Genomic DNA, 22716 nt, shown 5'->3' with positions numbered 1-22716 from the left:
AACAGGAACTGGAATCAGCGGAGGATTGTGGGAAATAGCAGCACCATCATCTGGAATACATTTTCTTCCTCTGGCGTAAAAAAATATAGCTGACAAAAACACAAAGAAACCTCGACTTTCATACCTCTCAAAATGTCAAAACTGGCGTTGTTCAATGTGTATATTACTGAACGGCTAACAGCGGCGGCTGTAGAGATAGCTGGAGTAGTAGAGAGAACAGTAACTGAATACCAGGAGGAAATCTCTCGTTCAAAGGAGGAGAACGAACGTCTTCGACGTCTGCTGGATTTCAAACCGCACAGAACAGGTTTGTGTTGATTTAACGGTACATCGATCGAATCAGGTACCGATAGTTAATGATGTATATACCCACTACTTGCTCTGTTCAACTTCAATCAGCAGTATTTAGCGATTTATTTATCAAACAGTGAGTAACTAGCAAGGTAAACATCTTGTAAACAAAACATGAGCTAATGTTATTGCATGAGTTTCATAGGACTGGCGTTCTATAGCACAGCGGGTCCCAAACTAGGGGTCGCGACCCCATGTTTAATTCCACAATATATTATATATATATATATATATATAAAAACAAAAAAAAAGGCCCTTTTTCAGGACCCTGTCTTTCAAAGATAATTCGTAAAAATCCAAATAACTTCACAGATATTCATTGTTAAGGGTTTAAACACTGTGTCCCATGCTTGTTCAATGAACCATAACAATTCCTGTGGGGCGGTCGTTAAGACACTAACAGCTTACAGACCGTAGGCAATTAAGGTTACAGTTATGAACACTTCAGACACTACAGAGGCCTTTCTACTGACTGAAAAACACCAAAAGAAAGATGCCCAGGGTCCCTGCTCATCTGTGTGAATGTGCCTTAGGCATGCTGCAAGGAGGCATGAGGACTGCAGATGTGGCCAGGACAATACATTTCAATGTCCGTACTGCGAGACGCCGAAGACAGCACTACAGGGAGACAGGACGGACAGCTGATTGTCCTCGCAGTGGCAGACCACGTGTAACAACACCTGCACAGGATCGGTACATCCGTACATCACACCTGCAGGACAGGTACAGGGTGGCAACAACAACTGCCCGAGTTACACCAGGAATGCACAATCCCTCCATCAGTGCTCTGACTGTCCGCAATAGGCTGAGTCTGGACTGAGGGCTTGTAGGCCTGTTGTAAGGCAGGTCCTCACCAGACATCACCGGCAACAACGTCGCCTATGGGAAGAAACCCACCGTTGCTGGACCAGACAGGACAGGCAAAAAATGCTCTTCACTGACAAGTCACGGTTTTGTCTCACCAGGGGTGATGGTCCGATTCGCGTTTATTGTTGAAGGAATGAGCGTTACACCGACGCCTGTACTCTGGAACGGGATCGATTTGGAGGTGGAGGGTCCGTCATGGTCTGGGGCGGTGTGTCACAGCATCGTCGGACTGAGCTTGTTGTCATTGCAGGCAATCTCAACGCTGTGCGTTACAGGGAAGACATCCTCCCCCCTAATGTGGTACCCTTCCTGCAGGCTCATCCTGACATGACCCTCCAGCATGACAATGCCACCAGCCATACTGCTTGTTCTGTGCGTGATTTCCTGCAAGACAGGAATGTCATTGTTCTGCCACGGCCTGCAAAGAGCCCAGATCACGTCTGGGACCTATTGGATCGGAGGGTGAGGGCTAGGGCCACTCCCCCCAGAAATGTCCGGGAACTGGCAGGTGCCTTGGTGGAAGAGTGGGGTAACATCTCACAGCAGGAACTGGCAAATCTGGTGCAGTCCATGAGGAGGAGATGCACTGCAGTACTTAATGCAGCTGGTGGCCACACCAGATACTGACTGTTACTTTTGATCTTGAGAGGACGTTTCTCTCTCTCTCTCTCTCTCTCTCTCTCTCTCTCTCTCTCTCTCTCTCTCTCTCTCTCTCTCTCACATATATATTTATTTGTGTGTATATATATATATATATTGTAAGATCATCTTTGTCACTCAATCATTGTAATGTGGCTAACCTTAAATCTAAATGAGAATTATTAAAATCTATTCAAATTCAACCAGAGAGCGCCCTTAAATCGTGGGAAAAGGCTATACTTGACCGTTGCACTTGAATCATTTCCATAGTGAATGGCTAAGCCTGCTATGCTATGAAACCACACACTATTGCAGAGACTTTGATGTTACTGGCCACAATTGATATGGTGAAAACAATGTGTGGGGAGGCAGAGGCACAAAACTCACAATACCTTTGTCAGATAACACTATGAAACTAAGAATTGATGCTATTGCTAAAAGGCAAGAGGAAACTCTGACTGAATGACTCAAATGCTCTCCATATTGATGTAAGCTGTGATGGCCGAGATGCATTGTCTTTGGTTCGCTTCATGTCGGGGATGCTATTTACGAGGACATATTCTTCTGTATTACGATTCCCGAGCATGAAACGGCACAGGGGATGTTAAGTGTGCTGCATGCGGCTTTCTTTTTCCCATGCAGTTAAGCAGAAACCACGGCCCGTTATTCAGAGGGGCATTCTACTACGCTCCCATTGGCTAGTTAGCGTTGTCTCACACACAGGCAGTCAGCGCAGAGACAGTGACCTTCCAAAGTATTGATGGAAAGTGTAATTGAACAATTAGCTGCCTACCATAATGCAGGCCTATGATTATCATGTTTGGTAACATTTGCCTGTGGATTTATTTTCAAAGTTTGAATGAGTTGTACAAATGTCTCAGAGAAGCTGAATTCCCTCAATTGAAGGTCAGCTAAGTTAACCTAGGGTACTTAACGTTACTAGCTTGGTATTTGAATATATATATATATATATATATATTTAGTTAGTTAGTTTCTTATTAGGTAAAAGCACATGCTTATTATTAATAATTTCTCAAATATTTTAGCTAATCATTCATTCGAATACACTATGCTACAGCCATTGAATCTGTCTTTGAGCATTAAGGGACGTTAATGGCTGGGTCGGTGTTATTATATTTTTCAATCTTGAAATACAAGGGATAGTGTTAGTCATCAGTGACTAAAATTTCGCTCTACGTGATATTCACTTCCGGACTTGGAGAGCGCTCAAAGCATTGTAGAACACCCCTCTGAATGGTTAGCTCTTTAAACAGGTCAACATTCACAAAGCTGCTGGGCCTGACGGATTACCAGGACGTGTACTCAAAGCATGAGCGGACCAACTGGCAAGTGAAGGTAACTTACCTAAATGATTACCGACCCGTGGCACTCGCGTCTGTAGCCATTAAGGGCTTTGAAAGGCTGGTCATGGCTCACATCAACACCATCATCCCAGAAACCCTAGACCCACTCCAATTCACATACCGTCCCAACAGATCCACAGATGACGCAATCTCAATCGCACTCCACACTGCCCTTTCTCACCTGGACAAAAGGAATACCTATGTAATAATGCTGTTCATTGACTACAGCTCAGCGTTCAACACCATAGTGCCCACGAAGCTCATCACTAAGCTAAGGACCCTGAGGCTAAACACCTCCCTCTGCAACAGGATCCTGGACTTCCTGACCGTCCGCCCCCAGGTGGTAAGAGAAGGCAACAACACGTCTGCCACGCTGATCCTTAACACTGGGGCCCCTCGAGGGTGTGTACTTAGTCCCCTCCTGTACTCCCTGTTCACCCACGACTGCGTGGCCAAACATGACTCCCAACACCATCATTAAGTTTGCTGACGACACAACAGTGGTAGGCCTGATCACCGACAACGATGAGGAGGTCAGAGACCTGGCAGTGTGGTGCCATGACAACATCTCCCTCAATGTGAGCAAGACAAAGGAGCTGATCGTGGACTACAGGAAAAGGGGGGCTGAACAGGCCCACATTACCATCAACGGGGCTGTAGTGGAGCAGGTTGAGAGCTTCAAGTTCCTTGGTGTCCACATCACCAACAAACTATCATGGTCCAAACATACCAAGACAGTCGTAAAAAGGGTACGACAAGACCTTTTCCCCCTCAGGAGACTGAAAAGATTTGGCATGGGTCCCCAGATCCTCAAAGTTCTACAGCTGCACCATTGAGTGCATCCTGACAGGTTGCATCCCCGCCTGGTATGGCATCGGACCATAAGGCGCTACAGAGGGTAGTGTGAATGGCCCAGTACATCACTGGGGTCAAACTTCCTGCCATCCAGGACCTATACAATAGGTAATGTCAAATGAAAGCCCATACAATTGTCAGAGACTCCAGTCACCCAAGTTAGGAAAGGACATTTCTAATTGACCCCAAGTGTGTGTGTGTGTGTGTGTGTGTGTGTGTGTGTGTGTGTGTGTGTGTGTGTGTGTGTGTGTGTGTGTGTGTGTGTGTGTGTGTGTGTGTGTGTGTGTGTTAGTTGCCTCTTCACTGTTGACGTTGGCATACACATATATGTATATATATATATATATTATATACGTTGGCACATACATATACACATATATATATATATAATATTTATATATATATATATATATATATTATTATTATATATATATAATTATTATTTATATATACACTGCTCAAAAAAATAAAGGGAACACTAAAATAACACATTCTAGATCTGAATGAATGAAATATTCTTATTAAATACCTTTTTTTTTACATAGTTGAATGTGCTGACAACAAAATCACACAAAAATTATCAATGGAAATCAAATTTATCAACCCATGGAGGTCTGGATTTGGAGTCACACTCCAAAATTAAAGTGGAAAACCACACTACAGGCTGATCCAACTTTGATGTAATGTCCTTAAAACAAGTCAAAATGAGGCTCCGTAGTGTGTGTGGCCTCCCTACAATGCCTGGGCATGCTCCTGATGAGGTGGCGGATGGCCTCCTGGGGGATCTCCTCCCAGACCTTGACTAAAGCATCCGCCAACTCCTGGACAGTCTGTGGTGCAACGGCCTCCTCCACGGCCTCCTCCACGTCTCGTGATTTACTGGCCTGTCTCCTGGTAGCGCCTCCGTGCTCTGGACACTACGCTGACAGACACAGCAAACCTTCTTGCCACAGCTCGCATTGATGTGCCATCCTGGATGAGCTGCACTACCTGAGCCACTTGTGTGGGTTGTAGACTCCGTCTCATGCTACCACTATAGAGTGAATGAACCGCCAGCATTCAAAGGTGACCAAAACATCAGCCAGGAAGCATAGGAATTGAGAAGTGGTCTGTGGTCCCCACCTGCAGAACAACTCCTTTATTGGGGGTGTCTTGCTAATTGCCTATAATTTCCACCTGTTGTCTAATCCATTTGCACAACAGCATGTGAAATGTATTGTCAATCAGTGTTGCTTCCTAAGTGGACAGTTTGATTTCACAGAAGTGTGATTGACTTGGAGTTACATTGTGTTGTTTAAATACACACACATTATTTATATAGATATAGATATTACTCCAAACGTCAACAGTGAAGAGACGACTCCGGGATGCTGGCCTTCTGAACTATATTGTACTGAAGTATCTCTGCTCTACTCTGCTGTGCTGCCCTGGGGTGTCCAAACTTATGAAACATGAGAATGACATTCATATCCATAATTATGCATTTATGTGTAGTACAGATCAGGGACCCATGATGTAATTCTGTTACCGTAATTAACTTTTAAATCAATAGTTTTTGTTTGAAATACATTTTTAAGGTGAAAACTCAAAAGCGTAATTCTGATGCCATGAAATTCCCCATATGTTGGTTGAATGCACTGACCGTAAATCACTCTGCATAAGAGCGTCCGCTGAATGACCCCTATTTGAATGTAAAAACAAACACTTGCAACGGATGCTGGGTATTATTCTAATGAGCTCTGCCCCCAAACAAGTACAAATTTGGTCGGACCAGAGTGAATCATAGACATCTAGGTACGACAAAGTTCAGTACAGTACAGCAGAGTAATTCAGTAGAGTACACTACATTGTACTGTACTTTACTGTGCTGTACTGTACTATACTTTACTGTATTTTACTGTGCTGTCCAAACTTGTGAAACATAGATGTCTATGATTGGTTCGGACGTCCGTGGATGTTGGAATCGAGGCCAATCTGGACCGCACCAAAGAAAGGCTATCATGTTGAATAATGCAAGGGAGAGAGACATTCTGACATCAACGTTACCTGTCAAGGTCAGGTCTTGAGTCTGAGGAAAGTCAGAGTCCTGGACTCGGGTACTACCACACTGGATAGACATATGTTATTTACGTTTTTAAAAAGTTCAATTATGTATTGATCTCTTAATGATCCCTTTCCTCCCCTTTTTCTAGACCCCCAGCAGCTTCCTCTCCCAGTCTCTGAAGAAGAGGTTCCCCCTGAGCGGCAGAACTGTGAGCATAAGTGGAGCCCCAGTCTGGAGAAGGACCCAGAGCCCACACAGATTAAAGATGAACAAGAGGAAATCAGGACCAATCAGGAGGAAGAGCAGCTTGAAGGGCTGGAGTCTGATACCAAAGACTCCATATTCACCGTCTGTGAGGAAAGTGACTGTGATCCTATGGATTTCTCAAGCCAAATTTCCGAGAGCAGAGAGGGGGATGTGTTATGCGTCCGCATTCCTCAAGAGATCAAAACCGAGCCTGATGGAGAGCTCTACACGGTATCAGAAGCAACCAGTGCCTCACACTCCCTCTCAGAAGGATATCCAGGCTGTTCGGCAGCTCACAGTGAAAACAGTGGAAGTGGCAATGAGGTGGAGAGTGAGGGACTAAAGAAAAGACTAAGCTCCCATACCTCTGCTGGAAGCGGGGTGACCACAAATGCTGCTCCTCCTTATTGTTGCAAGTTGTGTGGAAGTACATTTGTGTACATTGGTCCTTTAGTTAACCATGTGAAAAATGTGCACACAAAGCTTACTGCAGAATACCGTTGTGGTGTGTGTGAAGAAGTCTTTGAGTCCATAGCAAGTCTGACGGAGCACCTGCAAACCCACATTAAAGCAACACGCACTTGTAATGTTTGTGGCAAATGCTTCCCTAGTGATTCTAGTATGAGAACACACATGGTAACGCACACAGGAGAGAAACAGTATCAATGCAAAGAATGTGGAAAATGTTTCAAAAATAAGGGCTATATGCACTTGCATATGAGGCGTCACACAGGGGAGACACCATTTTGGTGCAAAGATTGTGGCGAAAGTTTCACTTGTAAGGGATACTTGAAAACGCATATGAAGTTCCACACAAGTGAGGAACCACAGCCCACACTGATTGAAGATAAACAACAGGAACTTGGGACCAGACAGGAGGATGAGCAGCTTGAAGGGCTGGAGTCTGATACCAAAGACTCCATATTCACCGTCTGTGAGGAAAGTGACTGTGATCCGATGGATTTCTCGAGCCAAATTTCCGAGAGCAGAGAGGGGGATGTGTTATGTGTCCGCATTCCTCAAGAGATCAAAACCGAGCCTGATGGAGAGCTCTACACGGTATCAGAAGCAACCAGTGCCTCACATGCCTTCTCAGAAGGATATCCAGGCTGTTCGGCAGTTCACAGTGGAAGTGGCAATGAGGTGGAGAGCGAGGGACTACCGTCAGGATCAAAGGCACTGAGATCACCCAGAAAATGGGCAAGCACCCATAACCGTGCTAGAGGCAAGGTGACCACAAATGCTTCTCCTTATTGTTGCAAGCTGTGCGGAAGTACATTTGTGTACATTGGTCCTTTAGTTAACCATGTGAAAAATGTGCACACAAAGCATACGAAAATGTGTGGTGTGTGTGAGGAGGTATTCGAGTCCATAGCAAGTCTGACAGAGCACCTCCAATCCCACATTAAAGCAACACGCACTTGTAATGTTTGTGGCAAATGCTTCCCTAGTGATGCTAATCTGAGAACACATATGGTGTCTCACACAGGAGAGAAACACTATCAATGTAAGGAATGTGGGAAAAGTTTCAAAACTAAGGCATATATGAAATTGCATATGAGACTTCACACGGGGGAGAAACCATTTCAGTGCAAAGAATGTGGAGAAAGTTTCACTTGTAATGGATACTTGAGAGCACATATGAAGTTCCACACTGGGGAGAAATCATATCGGTGTAAGGACTGTGGGCAAGACTTCGACCAGAAGGAACAACTGGAAACACACATGTGGACTCACCAAGGTCAGAAACCACATGGTTGCAAACAGTGTCCGAAAAGCTTCAAGCGCAAGGAAGAACTGACCAGACACACCGCGGTTCACACAGGAGAGAGACCTTTCAAGTGCACTGTTTGTGGACATTGCTTTGCCACCCCAGGCAACCTGACACAACACCTAACCACTCACTCTGGAGAGAAACCGTATCACTGCAAACTGTGCAGCAGATGCTTTAGAAACAATCCACTACTTAAAAGTCACCTGAGGAATCGTCACAAATGTTATGACAGTGCCATATTGTCAGAAGATGACTTAAGTTCCTCCGTATGATGTGGGAGTGCCCTGTAGTTAAATGCTTCTAGGACAAATTTACAAAATTGATGTTGGCTCTTACATTGATGTCACCTCACTGTCTCCCATTTAACCAGTAGATACAGATACTATTAGGAGTTTTAACATCAGAATTATCGACAGTGAGAATGAATGGTGCTGGTCAAGGAACAACAGACCTGGACAAATATACTTGACTCTGTAAAGAATAATCCCAGCTAAAGCCCAACACAGATAGATAGATAGATAGATAGATAGATAGATAGATAGATAGATAGATAGATAGATAGATAGATAGATAGATAGAAACAAACTATAATCCCCAAGACATACATACAAGCCCCGATAGATAACATGAGGTGCGTTCAGTTCGCTTGAACGTTTGCTACATTGTGAAACGGTTTGTACTGAAAAGACTGAGGTACATTTGATCCCGTTTTGTGAGTGTGGCTTGAAGCAATGAGTGACATATTTAAAGGGCATGCTGACAGTGTTCCCCAACACACAACCCAACCCCTCCCAGTTTTTCAACTGGTTGTTCAGTACAGCACCGTTTCCTTCCAATTGAATGTGAAAACGTACTGAACGCAGACCTGGTTTCAGTGTGGGTCAGGGGGCACGCTACATTTACATTTAAGTCATTTAGCAGACGCTCTTATCCAGAGCGACTTTTTAGGTTTCTTTTCCTGTACATACTGAATTGATATATTGAAATATACTTTGTTGTTATGTACCTTTTTTGTAGTTTTTTATTTAAAAAAAAGTGTTGCAGCCAACAGGTAAAACAAGAATATGTGTGAAATAATGAATAGATAATGATTTAAATATTGTACCTGTAATTCCCCCCAAATGAAAAAATGCCAACAAAAATGGACCAGTTGTCTTTTGGTTTGTGATGCTTTAGAACGTACAGTAGAATCGATAAAACAATATAGTGTCTGCTCTCTTTCTCTCCTCTGTCACGCTATGTCTTCTTCCAGAGTTATTACATTTACATTTGAGCAGATGTAAATGTTATGAATGCTGATCTGCTTTTTACTATTAAATAAAGGCCTTCTTTATAAATCCCCATGTGAGCATTCTATTTTCACTCTGAGAAGGATGATAAACACATTGTAAATTACAAAACGCTTCCTGTACATTGTCTCTAAAAAAATGTTTTTATACCCCCCCCTGAACCCTTTTTAAACTATTTTGTTAAGGATATTATGTGGCTGCTACAGAGTAGAATGAACCTTCCTTTTATTGAAATAAAATGTATGATTATTTTTTTACATTCCATGAGGAGTACACACAAAAACCTTCAACGGTAGACTCAGCTAAATGACGACCCCACAAGCCTCACCACAGATATTGCAATGAGCGAGATGCACGACTTCGCTAGCACACGTGCAGAGTTGGGGAGTAACAGATTGCAAAAAATGGTAACTGTGATCCGTCTCTATCAGTGATATAGAATCTAAACAGTGTGATGAACCCATCAAAGTTGAAGAGATTATAGTCTATCAAACATCTAAAGAACAATTAATCACCAGGTGTTGATGGGATTACATCAGAATTTTACTAATTATTTTCTGAACAAGTAGCTCCCTTCCTATTTGAAGTCTTTTTAGAGAGTATTAAAAACAATGTTCTCCCTCCTACAATGAGTCAGGTGTTAATAACACTGATACCTAAACCTAAAAAAGAAGACATACTCATCGATAACTGGCGTCCAATTTGTCTTCTTAATAATGACTATAAGATATTAGCCTTACTACTTGCAAAAAGAATTGAAGAAGTCCTGGATGCAATCATTGATGAAACACAGTCGGGCTTCATGAGGAACATATTTCTAACATTATCAGACTAGTATTAGACATACTTGACTACTCAGACCTAATAATTGAAGATAGCTTCATATTATTTTTTTTATTTTTATAAAGCATTTGACACAGAGCATCAGTTCCTCTTCCACTCCCTTGAGAGACTTGGCTTTGGGGATTTTTTTCTGTAAGTCTATTAGGACTCTCTATACAAATGGTAACAGCTCTATCAAATAGAAATATGGCACCTCACCTAGATTTGAGTTAAAGAGAGGAATTAGGACAACCTTGCCTAGCTCCCTGTCCTGTTTTTAGTAATCACCCAACTTCTTACAAATTCTTTAAATAATAGTCCTGTACAAGGTATTTCCATAGCTCGTAAAGAAATTATTATAAGCCAGCTGGCTGACGATACTACACTTTTTCTGAAAGATGCTAACCAAATTCCCATATCGATCAATGTGATACAATCTTTTCCAAAGCATCTGGTCTATTTCTTAACATTAATAAATGTGAACTTATGGCTGTCAAAGATTGTGACATCTTCATATTATGCTATTCCAGTAAAAGAAGAACTTACATATTTAGGCATAACCATTACAAAGGATCAGAATTCTAGAGGCTTACTAAATTTTAACCCTCTTATTAAAAAAAACAGAAGAAGCTAAATCAATGGCTACAGAGGGACTTATCTTTAAAATGAAGAGTCCTAATAACCAAGGCTGAATGTATCTCTAGACTAACATATGGTGCTCTGTCTTTATATCTTGACAGTAAAAAAGGCAAGGAGATAGACCAGATGCTTTTCAACTTTCTGTGGAGAAACCGTACCCATTACATTAGGAAAACTGTTGTAATGAACACTTATGAGAATGGTGGGCTGAACTTTACTACCTTAAATAATACTTTTAAGATCTATTGGATAAAACAAGTCCTAAGAAGACCCACTTCTATGTGGAATTTTATTCCTCATCATGTCTTCTCTACTTTCGGTGGCCTTAACTACATGTTGGTTTGCAATTATAATATTGACAAAGTTCCAGTGAAACTTTCTGCTTTTCATCGGCAGGTTTTCTTGTCATGGTCCTTAAGATAATTTAAAAGACAATCTGGGGAAAGAGGAGATCATTGTGCATATTGACTTTGCAGAGAACTACCTGTGTAAATGGCCAATGAGAGACGACATCATATGGTACAGACCACAGCATGTGCTTGGACTTGTCCCTGAGCCACATCCAGTGACCAAAAGGCACATGGAGCTGGATGCCTTGGTTTCTATCTAAGCCTTAGATACACTTGGAAACTCACTATATAGTACATACAAAGCAGGCATAAAATCATATATTAAATAAAACATGTGTGGCTCTCAATGAACTCTTCCTCTATATATGTGTTAGAATTTATATTTGTAGCATCTAAGTGTAGTCAAGGACAACACATTGTTCTCTTGTTTAAAAGGTGCTAGTTCCAGTGTTTTGTAATCTTACTCGGTCTTATATTAATCAAATGTTTAACAATGCTTGTTGTTCAAAAGGTTTGCAATAAAATATTGTTTTCATACTTTTTTTTTTCTTTCTTTCTTTTTTACATAGATGTCATTTCCACCACACCTTGTCATTTCCATCACAACCCATATTTTCGAGGTAAAAGAGTATATTATGTATAATTTACATATATTTATTTGTTTTAGATATGGAAATCATATGGTTGTTGTCATAATCTCACAAAAAGGTTGGGTGGAAATATCTTATTTTTCCTGATAAATAAATGTTTTCAGATGTCACCAAGACAAGATTATACATTCAGGCATCGGGTTGAATTATTCATATTAGGAAAACCTTAAAAGTCACTTAAATAATATTCAATAGAAGTTCATGTACATGTGCAATGTATAAGAAATCTGTTATAAATCAATTGTATGATATTTCATTTTCAACTTAAATGGATGTTTAATGACGTGATGGAAATGACATTTGTCTATGGCTGTCTGGGAAAAATGACAAAAATATATACATTCTGGAATAGTATGATCGCAGCCATTATCAGATATTGTTTCTAGGCAAATCAAAAACGAGTACAATACTGGTAAAACGGTGTTTGAATAGGTTTTAATTTCTGAAAGTTTGCACTGCCAAAGTGCCCGAAGTTGCAGAATCACCCGATCATTAATTAGTGTACCAAGTTTGGTACTTGTATCATAAAGTTGAACGATCTCGGGTATGCTTGGTTGTTATGTGCTGGACAACAGAGGTCATGCCAAAACTCTTATTTTGAAGAATTTACTAAATCCGGATGAAGCATCACATGTGTCACGTGATTTAACAGGATATTTAAGCTCCTGGCGCGAGGTGGCGAGAAAGAAACGTGACTCGGAGAATTAAAGAAGCAAAGATATCTTCGCTATAACACTCGCGGAAGCTGCCAAAACAGTAAGTTCCATTATTATATGGTTTTCCAAACTGTTTAATTTCACTCAAAGGTCAAATATTCTCAAATCAGTGAGTGTTTCACACAGAGGATAGCGGGTTGTTTATTTTTTTAGAATTTGAATGTTAGCTTGGCTGTAGTTTACGTTACTGTACCAGATTATGCCCTTACTGAAACTATTTTTGTTTTCTACTTTACTAATTTGGTTCACGTTCTTTTTGAGCAAGACAGATTATGTTAACTATTTAGCCAGTTGCCATTACCCAAAACCTGGTCATACCAAAGATTCGGTTGACTTTCACCTCTGGTCTGGCCATACCATGCCAGCCACCTCAATGCATTTTTTGGCGGCTTCTTTCTATTGTTACAATGTTAAATAACCATTTATAGCACACTCTTCCCGTATCAAGACATTCTCGTCTGCATTCTAACGATATTATTTTGTCCTTCTCAAGCCACTGTTTCAACCGTAGTGAATCGACTTAAGACTTTCTCCATTAGGACATTTTAAACCTGTGAATCCTATGTAATTCAAGGTAAAAGCGGCAGGTAGCCAGCCTTGTGGTTAGATCGTTGGACTTGTAACTATAAAATAAAAAAAGCTAATCTAACGTTAGGCGGGTGGATTCGGGTCTAATGCTGAGCAATCAGTGTTTTTGCTTTAATTTAGTTCAAAGGGGAATCTCAATATAGTGATCGTCTTTTGGTCACAACGTCTAATGTCCATTCTGACAATAACATGGTTTGTTACTATCATGACAAATTAATTAAATCACAGCGTTTTTGGTTTATTTAAATCGCTTATACAAATTTTTATTTTAAATATTCCTAAAGTAGAAAATGTTGCTGCTTCCTGTTGTGTATTTTTGAAATGGCATAGTTTCAAAACACTGGTATAAAATGACCGTAATCCATATGTTGAAGACTACCAAATAAAATTACTCCGTTGGTACCTTAAACGGCTCACTCATCAACATTTACCAAGCGATCACTCCATATTGTAGTTGATGAGCTTGTTTTACTGTGATCAATAGGCTCGCAGATTAATCACTCAAATTGGCGTATGGTAATAGGCCAATTCACTGCTGCTACATTTGCCATTTGCGCTCTACAAAGACTACCCACAATGAGCTTGGGTATACTACATATACCTGTCGATAAAATAACCTGTACTAGCCTTATGGCAGCTCAGCTCCTTGTGGGCCAATACGAATAGGTAAACGTAACACTTGACGGGATCATTTCAACGAATTATCTCCACATTTAGGCATAAATGGGTAAAAGAGTTGGCTCTTATTTCAGTGATTTCTTGACTGCCAAATATCCATTTGTTTGTGGCCAGCGGCTTTAATAAAGAGCACCCCCCGCTGCGGTTTGAATTTCGTAGCTGCCTTCGAAAGCCTTGATCAGACAGACGGTGTCCTTGCGTTTTTTGGTACACCAGAAGTACATTAATTGCCAATGACTGTCTGATCGAGATGTGAGGACAGGCAAGTATGATTAGACCAAAGATGCTAAATCTGTTTAAAGCAACAGACTTCTATATTAACATCACCAATGTGAAGTAAAAAATTCAGTAATTTCCCTCAACCCATTGTATAATTTACCATGTCAATTTTGGGTGACACTTTTGTATGTGGAAACCCTATCAAATTAGTGTGTTGGGCTATTTCAGCCACACCTGCTGCTTACAGGTGCATAACATGGAGCACACAGCCATGCAATCTCCATAGACAAACATTGGTAGTAGAATGGCTTTACTGAAGAGCTCAGTGACTTTCACCGTGGCACTGTCATAGGATGACACTTTTCCAACAAGTCAGTTTGTCAATTTTCTGCCCTGCTAGAGCTTCCCCGGTCAACTGTAAGTGTTATTGTGTAGTGGAACCGTCTAGGGGCAACAACTGAAGTGGTAGGCCACAAGCTCTCAGAACGGGACCTCTGAGTGCTGAAGCATGTTAAAATATATATATTTAAAAAATCATCTTTCCTGTGCAAAACTCACTACCGAGTTCCTACTGCCTCGAAGCAACTTTACCGGGAGCTTCATAAAATGGGTTTCCTAAAGACTAAGAACACCATGCGCAATGCCAAGCTTCGGCTGGAGAGGTATAAAGCTTGCCGCCGTTGGCCTCTGGCGCAGTGGAAATGTCTTCTCTGGAGTGGTGAATCACGCTTCACCATCTGGCAGTCCGACAGATGACTGGGTTTGGCGGATGCCAGGAGAACCCTACATGCCCGACTGCGCAGTGCCGACTTTAAAATATAATTCCTCCATTAAGGTCTTGGCCTGTTTTACATGGTTCAATATAGGCCCCTTAGTTCCAGTGAAAGGGAGGTCAACGCTACAGCATAAAATGATATTCTAGCAGATTCTGTGCTTTCAATTTCATAGCCACAGTCTGCTTGTCAGCCAATATTACCTGACAGTCTGCTGCATGCTTGCTCTAATGCCAAGTTAACAAAGTATTATGTGCAAAGCACAAACCCTTTTGTATGACAAGACCTTACAAGTGGTTAACAGGCCTTGAACAGTGACCTCACATCCTTCAAACTAATTATTGTCTACTCATGCACACCTCGGCATTAACTCAATATTTTCCCAATTTGACGTCTACCTCAATTTAACTTGCTTTGGTTTGTTTGCACATTAACTTGTAGTTGTCCATAATGAGCTTTTTGAGAACAGTTCCCACGGTAATTATTTGTTCAAGAATGTCAGCGAGTAAGATGATGACTGAAGGCCAATCGCTGCCCGTGGGAATATAAGGCAGTCGCCCCATCAATGGTGCTCAGAGCAGGATGGACCTGCCCCTTTCCGTTGCCTGCCAGTCAGTTGGATACCAGACATGGGTTCAAATACTACTTGATCTTTCCAGGACTGAGTTTGTGTTAGCCTGTCTGGAGTGCCAGGCCGACTGGGTTTGGACTTTCAATTGGTTCTGTTGCAACAGTAGTTCAATCAAGCACATCTGTAGTACTGGAAATGATTTTGAGTAACATTTGAACCTTCAGTCAGGTGCGTAGAGCCATTCAGTCACTAAACTTATTTTGCCATCCCACAATGACAATCACGAGTGTAACCGGAGTAAGAGCAGTTGAATGGCACTATGCCCAGGTGAATGCTCACAATACTTGGGTCAGGGAGTGCAGATTGGGTTGTTTCCCACCAATGTTGTACCTTAATGGTTTCTCAAGGGTGGTGTGTAACTAATGCCTGTTTTGCGTGTAATCACATGAATGCTGACAGTTTTATTAATTACTTTAAATGCCAAACTGTACAACTTTTCACACGTAACTATTCATTTGAATGTGGATGTGACTTTATATGCATTTTATTTTACAGCTTTCTTGTTGTTGGGTGGATCCATTCAAGACCATGGGACCCACAAGGAAAACCCTGCAAGTCCTCCAGCCTTCTGCAGGCAATACAAACCTAGGCAAAGTAATACCGGTATGCAATTGGAATTTGTCACTGACATTGCTATACTTGGTTAACTATAAAGTGTTTTTGGTCAAATGTCTACCACCTACCACTGACGTGCAGGTCAAGTAATTATAGGTTTACATGTGTTCAGACAGGAAAGGTGGCTCTCAAAAGGAAACGGTGGAATGCAGAACAAGTGACGGGCTCAAAGAGGGTGAAGGCTGAAGTTGCTGTCGCATCACCAAAAGCAGAGAATTACAATCGACCTGACGGCGTTACCAAGGAGACCTACGCGCTAATGGTCAAAGGTATGTTGGTATTCAAGGTGTTACAAGGACAAATAGTTTTTATGGTTGACCGTTATGCTTAACCCAGTTATCCCAACAATGTTTCATCAACATGGACTTGGCTCACATTTTGTCTACATGTATAATGTCCGTTATCGTCATCCCAGAGCTGAATGTCTTCATTTTATTTATTGACATGTTTGTCCAGTAGTTTAATTGAAATGGCCTATCCCCCCCCCCCCTGTTTCAGAAACTCCTCCCTCTTCCTACTGGAAAGAGGTAGCCGAGGAGAGACGTAAAGCTCTCTACAACGTGCTCCAGGAGAATGAGGAGGTCAGTTAATCACTGAAGGCTGCTGACTAATGTTTAATGAACTTGTCCTGTTCCCACGGTTCAAAATGAGTCGATCACATAGTCTCTGGCAACACTCCAGCTGGAACAATGGGTGTTGGTCTGAACTATCCATATCTCTGAAACCATTCATCTCGTGGAATTCTGCCCCATGTTGTCTTTTGGGGCCTTGGCGCATATTGGTATTTTAGCCATTGACCTTGCGGTGATAACGTTTAACATTTTAGTGGATGGTAAAGTCTGAAGCTACCTTAACAAAATGTTTTTTTATTTTAAAAAATGAGTCTGCCACATTGAGTGACTTTATTACCTTGTTTGCGCAGTTGCACAAAGGCATCGAGGCCAAGGATGAGCAGATAGCCCAGCTGAAGACGGAGAATGATGAGCTTCAGGAACTGGTCCAACATGTACAGCACATGGCTGACATGATAGAGGTAAGAGCTGGGACATTGATGGCCACAAACTCCTTTTAGTTTCCATCTCGTATAAGGTCTCTGGTGGATGCTTTTAAATGTAAGGTAGTGTCCGACGTTCAAAGCTAATATTCTGTTATCTATTCTCAGAGGTTAACTGGAAAGAGTCCGGAAAGTCTAGAGGACCTGCGAGAGATTGCGCTTGGTGCCGATGACAATTTTGAGGGACGAGAAGAATCTGATGCCCCCAGTACCAACAGTGTTTTCACACCCAGGTCTGTCACAGATGATGAGGTCACAGAAGATGATGATGATTATGATGTCACTGATGAAGATGATGATGTCACAGAAGATGAGGTCACAGAACAAAAGGAAAATTAACCCTCAGGGGAGGATTGACTGAATGTACTGGTGAAATCCTTCAGGCGACGCCTGTGCTTCTCACTCAACACTCTGGCATTGATGCCTTTAGTTACTTTATATATTTTCTTTGCGTAACATCTGAGGTACTTGCGCAAGATTTTTACTTTAACCATACCCTTTCTACAACGCGGCTATGAAAAGAGGCGCCTCCCTAGTTTTTATTTTACTTTGCTGTCGACTTTTTGAATGGCATTTGTTGGTGGTCAATTACACTTAGGATTTTGTTATAGTGCAGTTTTAATGCACACTGTACATATGCTTCAGGACTGTCCTATGACAAACACTTCATCACTGGGGGCAAACTACCTGCCCTCCAGGACACATGCAACACCCGATGTCACAGGAAGGCAAAAAAGATCATGAAGGACAATAACCACCCGAGCCACTACCTGTTCACCCCGCTTCTATCCTGAAGGTGAGGTGTATGAGTGCTTGAAAAACAGTTATCTCAAGGCTGTCATTGTTGAACAGCCATCACTAGCACAGAGGTGGCTGCCTACCTACAGACTTGGTATCATTGGCCACTTTAAGTGGAACACTAGTCACTTTAATGCCACATTTCACACTACTCATCTCATATGTATATACTGTATTCTTTACAATCTATTACATTTTAACTGCTGTCACTGCTCATCCATATTTTGTACTTATATATTCTCATTTACTAGATTGTGTGTATTGGGTTTTGTTGAGGAATTGTTAGATACTGCTGCACTGTCGGCTCTAGATGCATAAACATTTCGCTATTCACAACACCTGCTAACTGTGTGACCAATAAAATTTGATTTGACATTTATTTTTACTGCTCTAATTACATTTGGAACCAGCTTATAACAACAATAAGTCACCTTGGGTTTGTGGTATATGGCCAATATGCTACAGTCTGTATCCAGGCACTCATCTTTGCAGCTTGACTATATTGGCCAGATACTACACCCCCTCGTTCTTATTGCTTGCGTATACAGAGTAGTTTTCCAATGCCTTGCCATGAAGGGCACCAATTGGTAGATGGGTAAGAATATCCCTTTGAGCACTTAAGTTAATTACACTTTGGCTGGTGTATCAATGGGGGGGAGGCAGATGGAATAGCGCTAAGCAGAGTCAAATGCCTGGCGGTACACCTGGTTCAGTCTGCTTTCCAACACACTGGAAGACATATTCACCTTTTTAGCAGGACAATAACCTAAAACACAAGGTCAGAGCTACATGAGTTGCTTACCAAGGTGACAAGATATTTACGAGTAGCCTAGTTAGCTAATTTTACCCCATCTTGAGGTAAACATCTTTAAATGGTCTGGAAAATAACGGTAATGTAAACCCACGCCCATTCTGTAACTAACTGCAATCGGGTGTGAACTAGGTTTCTATCCGAGTGTTGGTGGACATGGTAATTGCTCTGTAGTATTGGAGTTGAGAGAACTGACCCTACGTTACATCTTGTGTCGCATGCAATCATTCTCAAAGCTGCTGTTTACTTCTAAGGTTTGACAAACTCTAGTGTTTTATTTACATTTTAGAGGCGACATGTTGGACAGATCAAGGGGGGGGGGGGAGCCATGATATCTCTCCTTCTCACTATCACGCATTAGTTTCGCTTCCCCACCCACCATTTTTAAAAAGTCTCGACAGGGCTAATTGCCTGCTTGAATTATGCAGAAACGGGCAGTGTTTGTCACGTAATTGAAGTTGACAGGCCGGTCATTTCTTTTCACTGGAAGGCTAGTCAACTATCTAGTAAACAATTCGGCAACAAGGTTTTTTTTTGTAAACAATCTAACGGATATCTCGTAATTGAACAAAATGGTAAGGTGGCCAATAACTGTGGACCGTATGCCGATTAAATTCGGGACGTATTTTTGCTAAACCGCTTAAGCTGATCGTATTTCTGCTGAAATGTCAAACATGCTAATTGCTAACCCATTAGCTAACATTTTTGCAAAACCAATAATCACAACATTGATGGCCTGATCACAAGAACACTGAAGGTAATATTTCTTAAACACTGTTGGATATTCTGATAATATGGGGTGCCACGGTACAGTTTTGACTTAAATCGGTGTGAATTATATGGTAAAACTTGACAATGATAAAAAACCAACTGACAGAGCTTGACTATTTTTCTTATGTGGTGCACCGCCGGGACTCTTCTCCAGAGGCAGTTCTGTGTTCTGAATAGCCTGGCCTGCTATCTTCTTAGTGCAGGTTCTGGTTTGAGTCAAAACAATTCTTCCTATAGTAATTTGATATAGGATCTTTTATTTGAGTCTCGGTTTCTCTGGAGACAAGTTATCCATACCACCAGAGGGTGTTTTAGGGGACCTGTATAAGTGATTTTGGCCAGATAGACAGATCATCTGCAGAGATGTACTGTAGCTCCATGTACTCGCCTAAGATTTTACTTTTCTATACCATGTATCACATGTACAAAATTACCTTATTCTTGTGCATAGAAAAATCTGCCAATTGTATAGATACTTGATAGACCTGTGAAACTAACTCATCAAGGATCTCTCTACTTTCCACTGTTCACCTTTGCCTCGATCCTGACTAGTCTCCCAGTCCCATGATGCTGCCACCACCATGCTACACCGTCGAGATGGTGACAGGTTTCCTTCAGACGTGATGCTTGTAATTCAGGCGAAAGAGTTCAATCTTGGTTTCATCAGACCAGAGAATCTTGTTTCTCATGGTCTGAGTCTTTAAGTGCCTTTTGGCAAACTGAAAGCGTGCTGTCATGTGACTTGTACCGAGTGGCTTCTGTCTCGCCACTCTACCACAAATGCCTGACTTGTGGAGTGCTGCAGATATGTTTGTCCTTCTGGAAGGTTCTGCCATCTCCACAGAGGAACTCTGTCAGTGACCATCGGTGACCGTCACCTCCCTGACCAAGGCCCTTCTCCCCTGATTGCTCAGTTTGGCCGGGCAGCCAGCTCTAGGAAGAGTATTTGTGGTTTAAAACTTCTTCCATTTAAGATTGATGGAGGCCACTGTGTTCTTGGGGACCCTCAGTGCTGCACAAATGTTTTGGTACCCTTCTCCAGATCTGTGCCTCAACACCATCCTGTCTCGGAGCTCTAAGGCCAATTCCTTTGACCTTATTGCTTGGTTTTTGCTCTGATATGCACTGTGAACTGTGGGACCTTACATAGACAGGTGTGTGTGTGTGCCTTTCCAAATCATCCAATCAATTGATTTTACCACAGGTAGACTCTAAAGTTGTAGAAACAGCTCAAGCGTCACCAATGGAAACAGGATACACCTGAGCTCAATTTGATAGCAAAGGGTCTGAATATTTATGTAAATAAGGTATTTTCTGTTTTTTATTTTAAATTTGCAACAATGTTTAAACCTGTTATGGGGTATTGTGTGTAGATTGCTGTGTGTACAGTTGAAGTCAGAAGTTTACATACACCTTAGCCAAATACATTTAAACTCAGTTTTTCACAATTCCTGACATTTAAAAAGTAGTAAAGTAAAAATCTCTTTCTTGGGTCAGTTAGGTTCACCACTTTATTTTAAGAATGTGAAATGTCAGAATAATAGGAGAGAAAATGATTTATTTCATCACATTCCCAGTGGGTCAGAAGTTTACATATACTCAATTAGTATTTGGCAGCATTGCCTTTAAATTGTTTAACTTGGGTAAAAACGTATTAGGTAGCCTTCCACAAGCTTCCCACAATAAGTTGGGTGAATTTTGGCTCATTCCTCCTGACAGAGCTGGTGTAACTGAGTCAGGTTTGTAAGGCCTCCTTGCTCGCACACTTTTTCAGTTCTGTCCACAAATTTTCTATGGGATTGAGGTGAGGGCTTTGTGATGGCCACTCCAATACCTTGACTTTGTTGTCCTTAAGCCATTTTACCACATCTTTGGGTGTATGCTTGGGGTCATTGTCCATTTGGAAGACCCATTTGCAACCAAGCTTTAACTTAATGACTGTCTTGAGATGTTGCTTTAATATATCCACATAATTGTCCTGCCTCATGACGCCATCCATTTTGTGAAGTGCACCAGTCCCTCCTGCAGCCAAGCAACCCCACAACATGATGCTGCCACCCCTGTGCTTTACGTTTGGGATGGTGTTTTTCGGCTTGCAAGCCTCCCCCTTTTCCCTCCAAACATAATGATGGTCATTATGGCCAAACAGTTCTCTTTTTCATCAGACCAGAGGATATTTCTCCAAAAAGTACGATCTTTGTCCCCATGTGCAGTTGCAAACTGTAGTCTGGCTTTTTTATGGCGGTTTTGGAGCAGTGGCTTCTTCCTTGCTGAGCGGCCTTTCAGGTTATGTCGATATAGGACTCCTTTTACTGTGGATATAAATACTTTTGTACCTGTTTCCTCCAGCATCTTCACAAGGTCCTTTGCTGTTCTCTAGGAGACAGAACGCGCCTTTTTCCTGAGCGGTATGATGGCTGTGTGGTCCCATGGTGTTTATACTTGCGTACTATTGTTTGTACAGTTGAACGTGGTACCTTCAGGCGTTTGGAAATTGCTCCCAAAGATGAACCAGACTTGTGGAGGTCTACAATTCCTATGATGTCAAGCAAAGAGGCACTGAGTTTGTAGGTAGGCCTTGAAATACATCCACACTTCCAAATGATGTCAATTAGCCAGAAGTTTCTAAAGCCATGACATTTTCTGGAATTTTCCAAGCTGTTTTAAAGGCACAGTCAACTTAGTGTTTGTAAACTTCTGACCCACTGGAATTGTGATACAGTGAATGATTAGTGAAATAATCTGTCTGTAAACAATTGTTGGAAAAATTACTTGTCATGCACAAAGTAGATGTCCTAACCGACTTGCCAAAACTATAGTTTGTTAACAAGACATTTGTGGAGTGGTTGAAAAACAAGTTTTAATGACTCCAACCTAAATGTATGTAAACTTTTATATATATTTATATATATAGTAGAACTGTAATACAGAAGCCAGCTATACTCACAATTATAAGCCTGGACTGTATTAGTGTTTATTCTCTGAAAAAAATAGATTTTACATGAAATGAATTAAACACCAGAATTACTATAATATACTTGTAGGGTGTTTTGGTCTCTACAGCATTTGGTTTGAAGTAGCTTTGAGGATTTGGGCATTTTGAAGCATCCTGCCATAGTCCCAACCTAACCCATTGTTTCACTAACAGTGATTGTAATGGTGGCTAAATAAA

General features: G+C 41.5%; 2 protein-coding genes across 2 annotated transcripts; both read left to right on the top strand.

The window, feature by feature from the left end:
• Position 1: 1 nt before the first annotated feature.
• On the top strand, positions 2-9479 carry LOC118397940 (zinc finger protein 791-like). Its single transcript, XM_035792791.2, has 2 exons — positions 2-307; positions 6269-9479. The coding sequence occupies exons 1-2, from the start codon at positions 133-135 to the stop codon at positions 8410-8412; spliced, it is 2319 nt and encodes a 772-aa protein (XP_035648684.1). The 5' UTR covers positions 2-132; the 3' UTR covers positions 8413-9479.
• A 3035-nt stretch (positions 9480-12514) lies between these two features.
• On the top strand, positions 12515-18341 carry gmnn (geminin DNA replication inhibitor). The gene is made up of 6 exons (XM_035792790.1): positions 12515-12646; positions 15991-16098; positions 16223-16379; positions 16609-16691; positions 17033-17143; positions 17273-18341. Exons 2-6 carry the CDS (start codon positions 16024-16026, stop codon positions 17501-17503), a joined length of 657 nt encoding a protein of 218 aa, XP_035648683.1. The 5' UTR covers positions 12515-12646; positions 15991-16023; the 3' UTR covers positions 17504-18341.
• Positions 18342-22716: the final 4375 nt, after the last annotated feature.

This window comes from Oncorhynchus keta, chromosome 19 (genome assembly GCF_023373465.1).
Source record: "Oncorhynchus keta strain PuntledgeMale-10-30-2019 chromosome 19, Oket_V2, whole genome shotgun sequence".
NCBI lineage: Eukaryota > Metazoa > Chordata > Actinopteri > Salmoniformes > Salmonidae > Oncorhynchus > Oncorhynchus keta.
The sequence above is the reverse complement of the archived record's forward strand: the minus strand, read 5'-3'. Positions and strand labels throughout refer to the sequence as shown.

What these genes read in the sequence shown, in the direction of transcription:
- LOC118397940 (XM_035792791.2), top strand. Translation starts at nt 133, where the DNA reads ATGTCAAAACTGGCGTTGTTCAATGTGTATATTACTGAACGGCTAACA. An exon ending in TTTCAAACCGCACAGAACAG is followed by an intron (nt 308 to 6,268) that starts GTTTGTGTTGAT and finishes CCCTTTTTCTAG; the next exon opens with ACCCCCAGCAGCTTCCTCTC.
- gmnn (XM_035792790.1), top strand. Translation starts at nt 16,024, where the DNA reads ATGGGACCCACAAGGAAAACCCTGCAAGTCCTCCAGCCTTCTGCAGGC. An exon ending in CTACGCGCTAATGGTCAAAG is followed by an intron (nt 16,380 to 16,608) that starts GTATGTTGGTAT and finishes CCCCTGTTTCAG; the next exon opens with AAACTCCTCCCTCTTCCTAC. An exon ending in TGCTCCAGGAGAATGAGGAG is followed by an intron (nt 16,692 to 17,032) that starts GTCAGTTAATCA and finishes TTGTTTGCGCAG; the next exon opens with TTGCACAAAGGCATCGAGGC.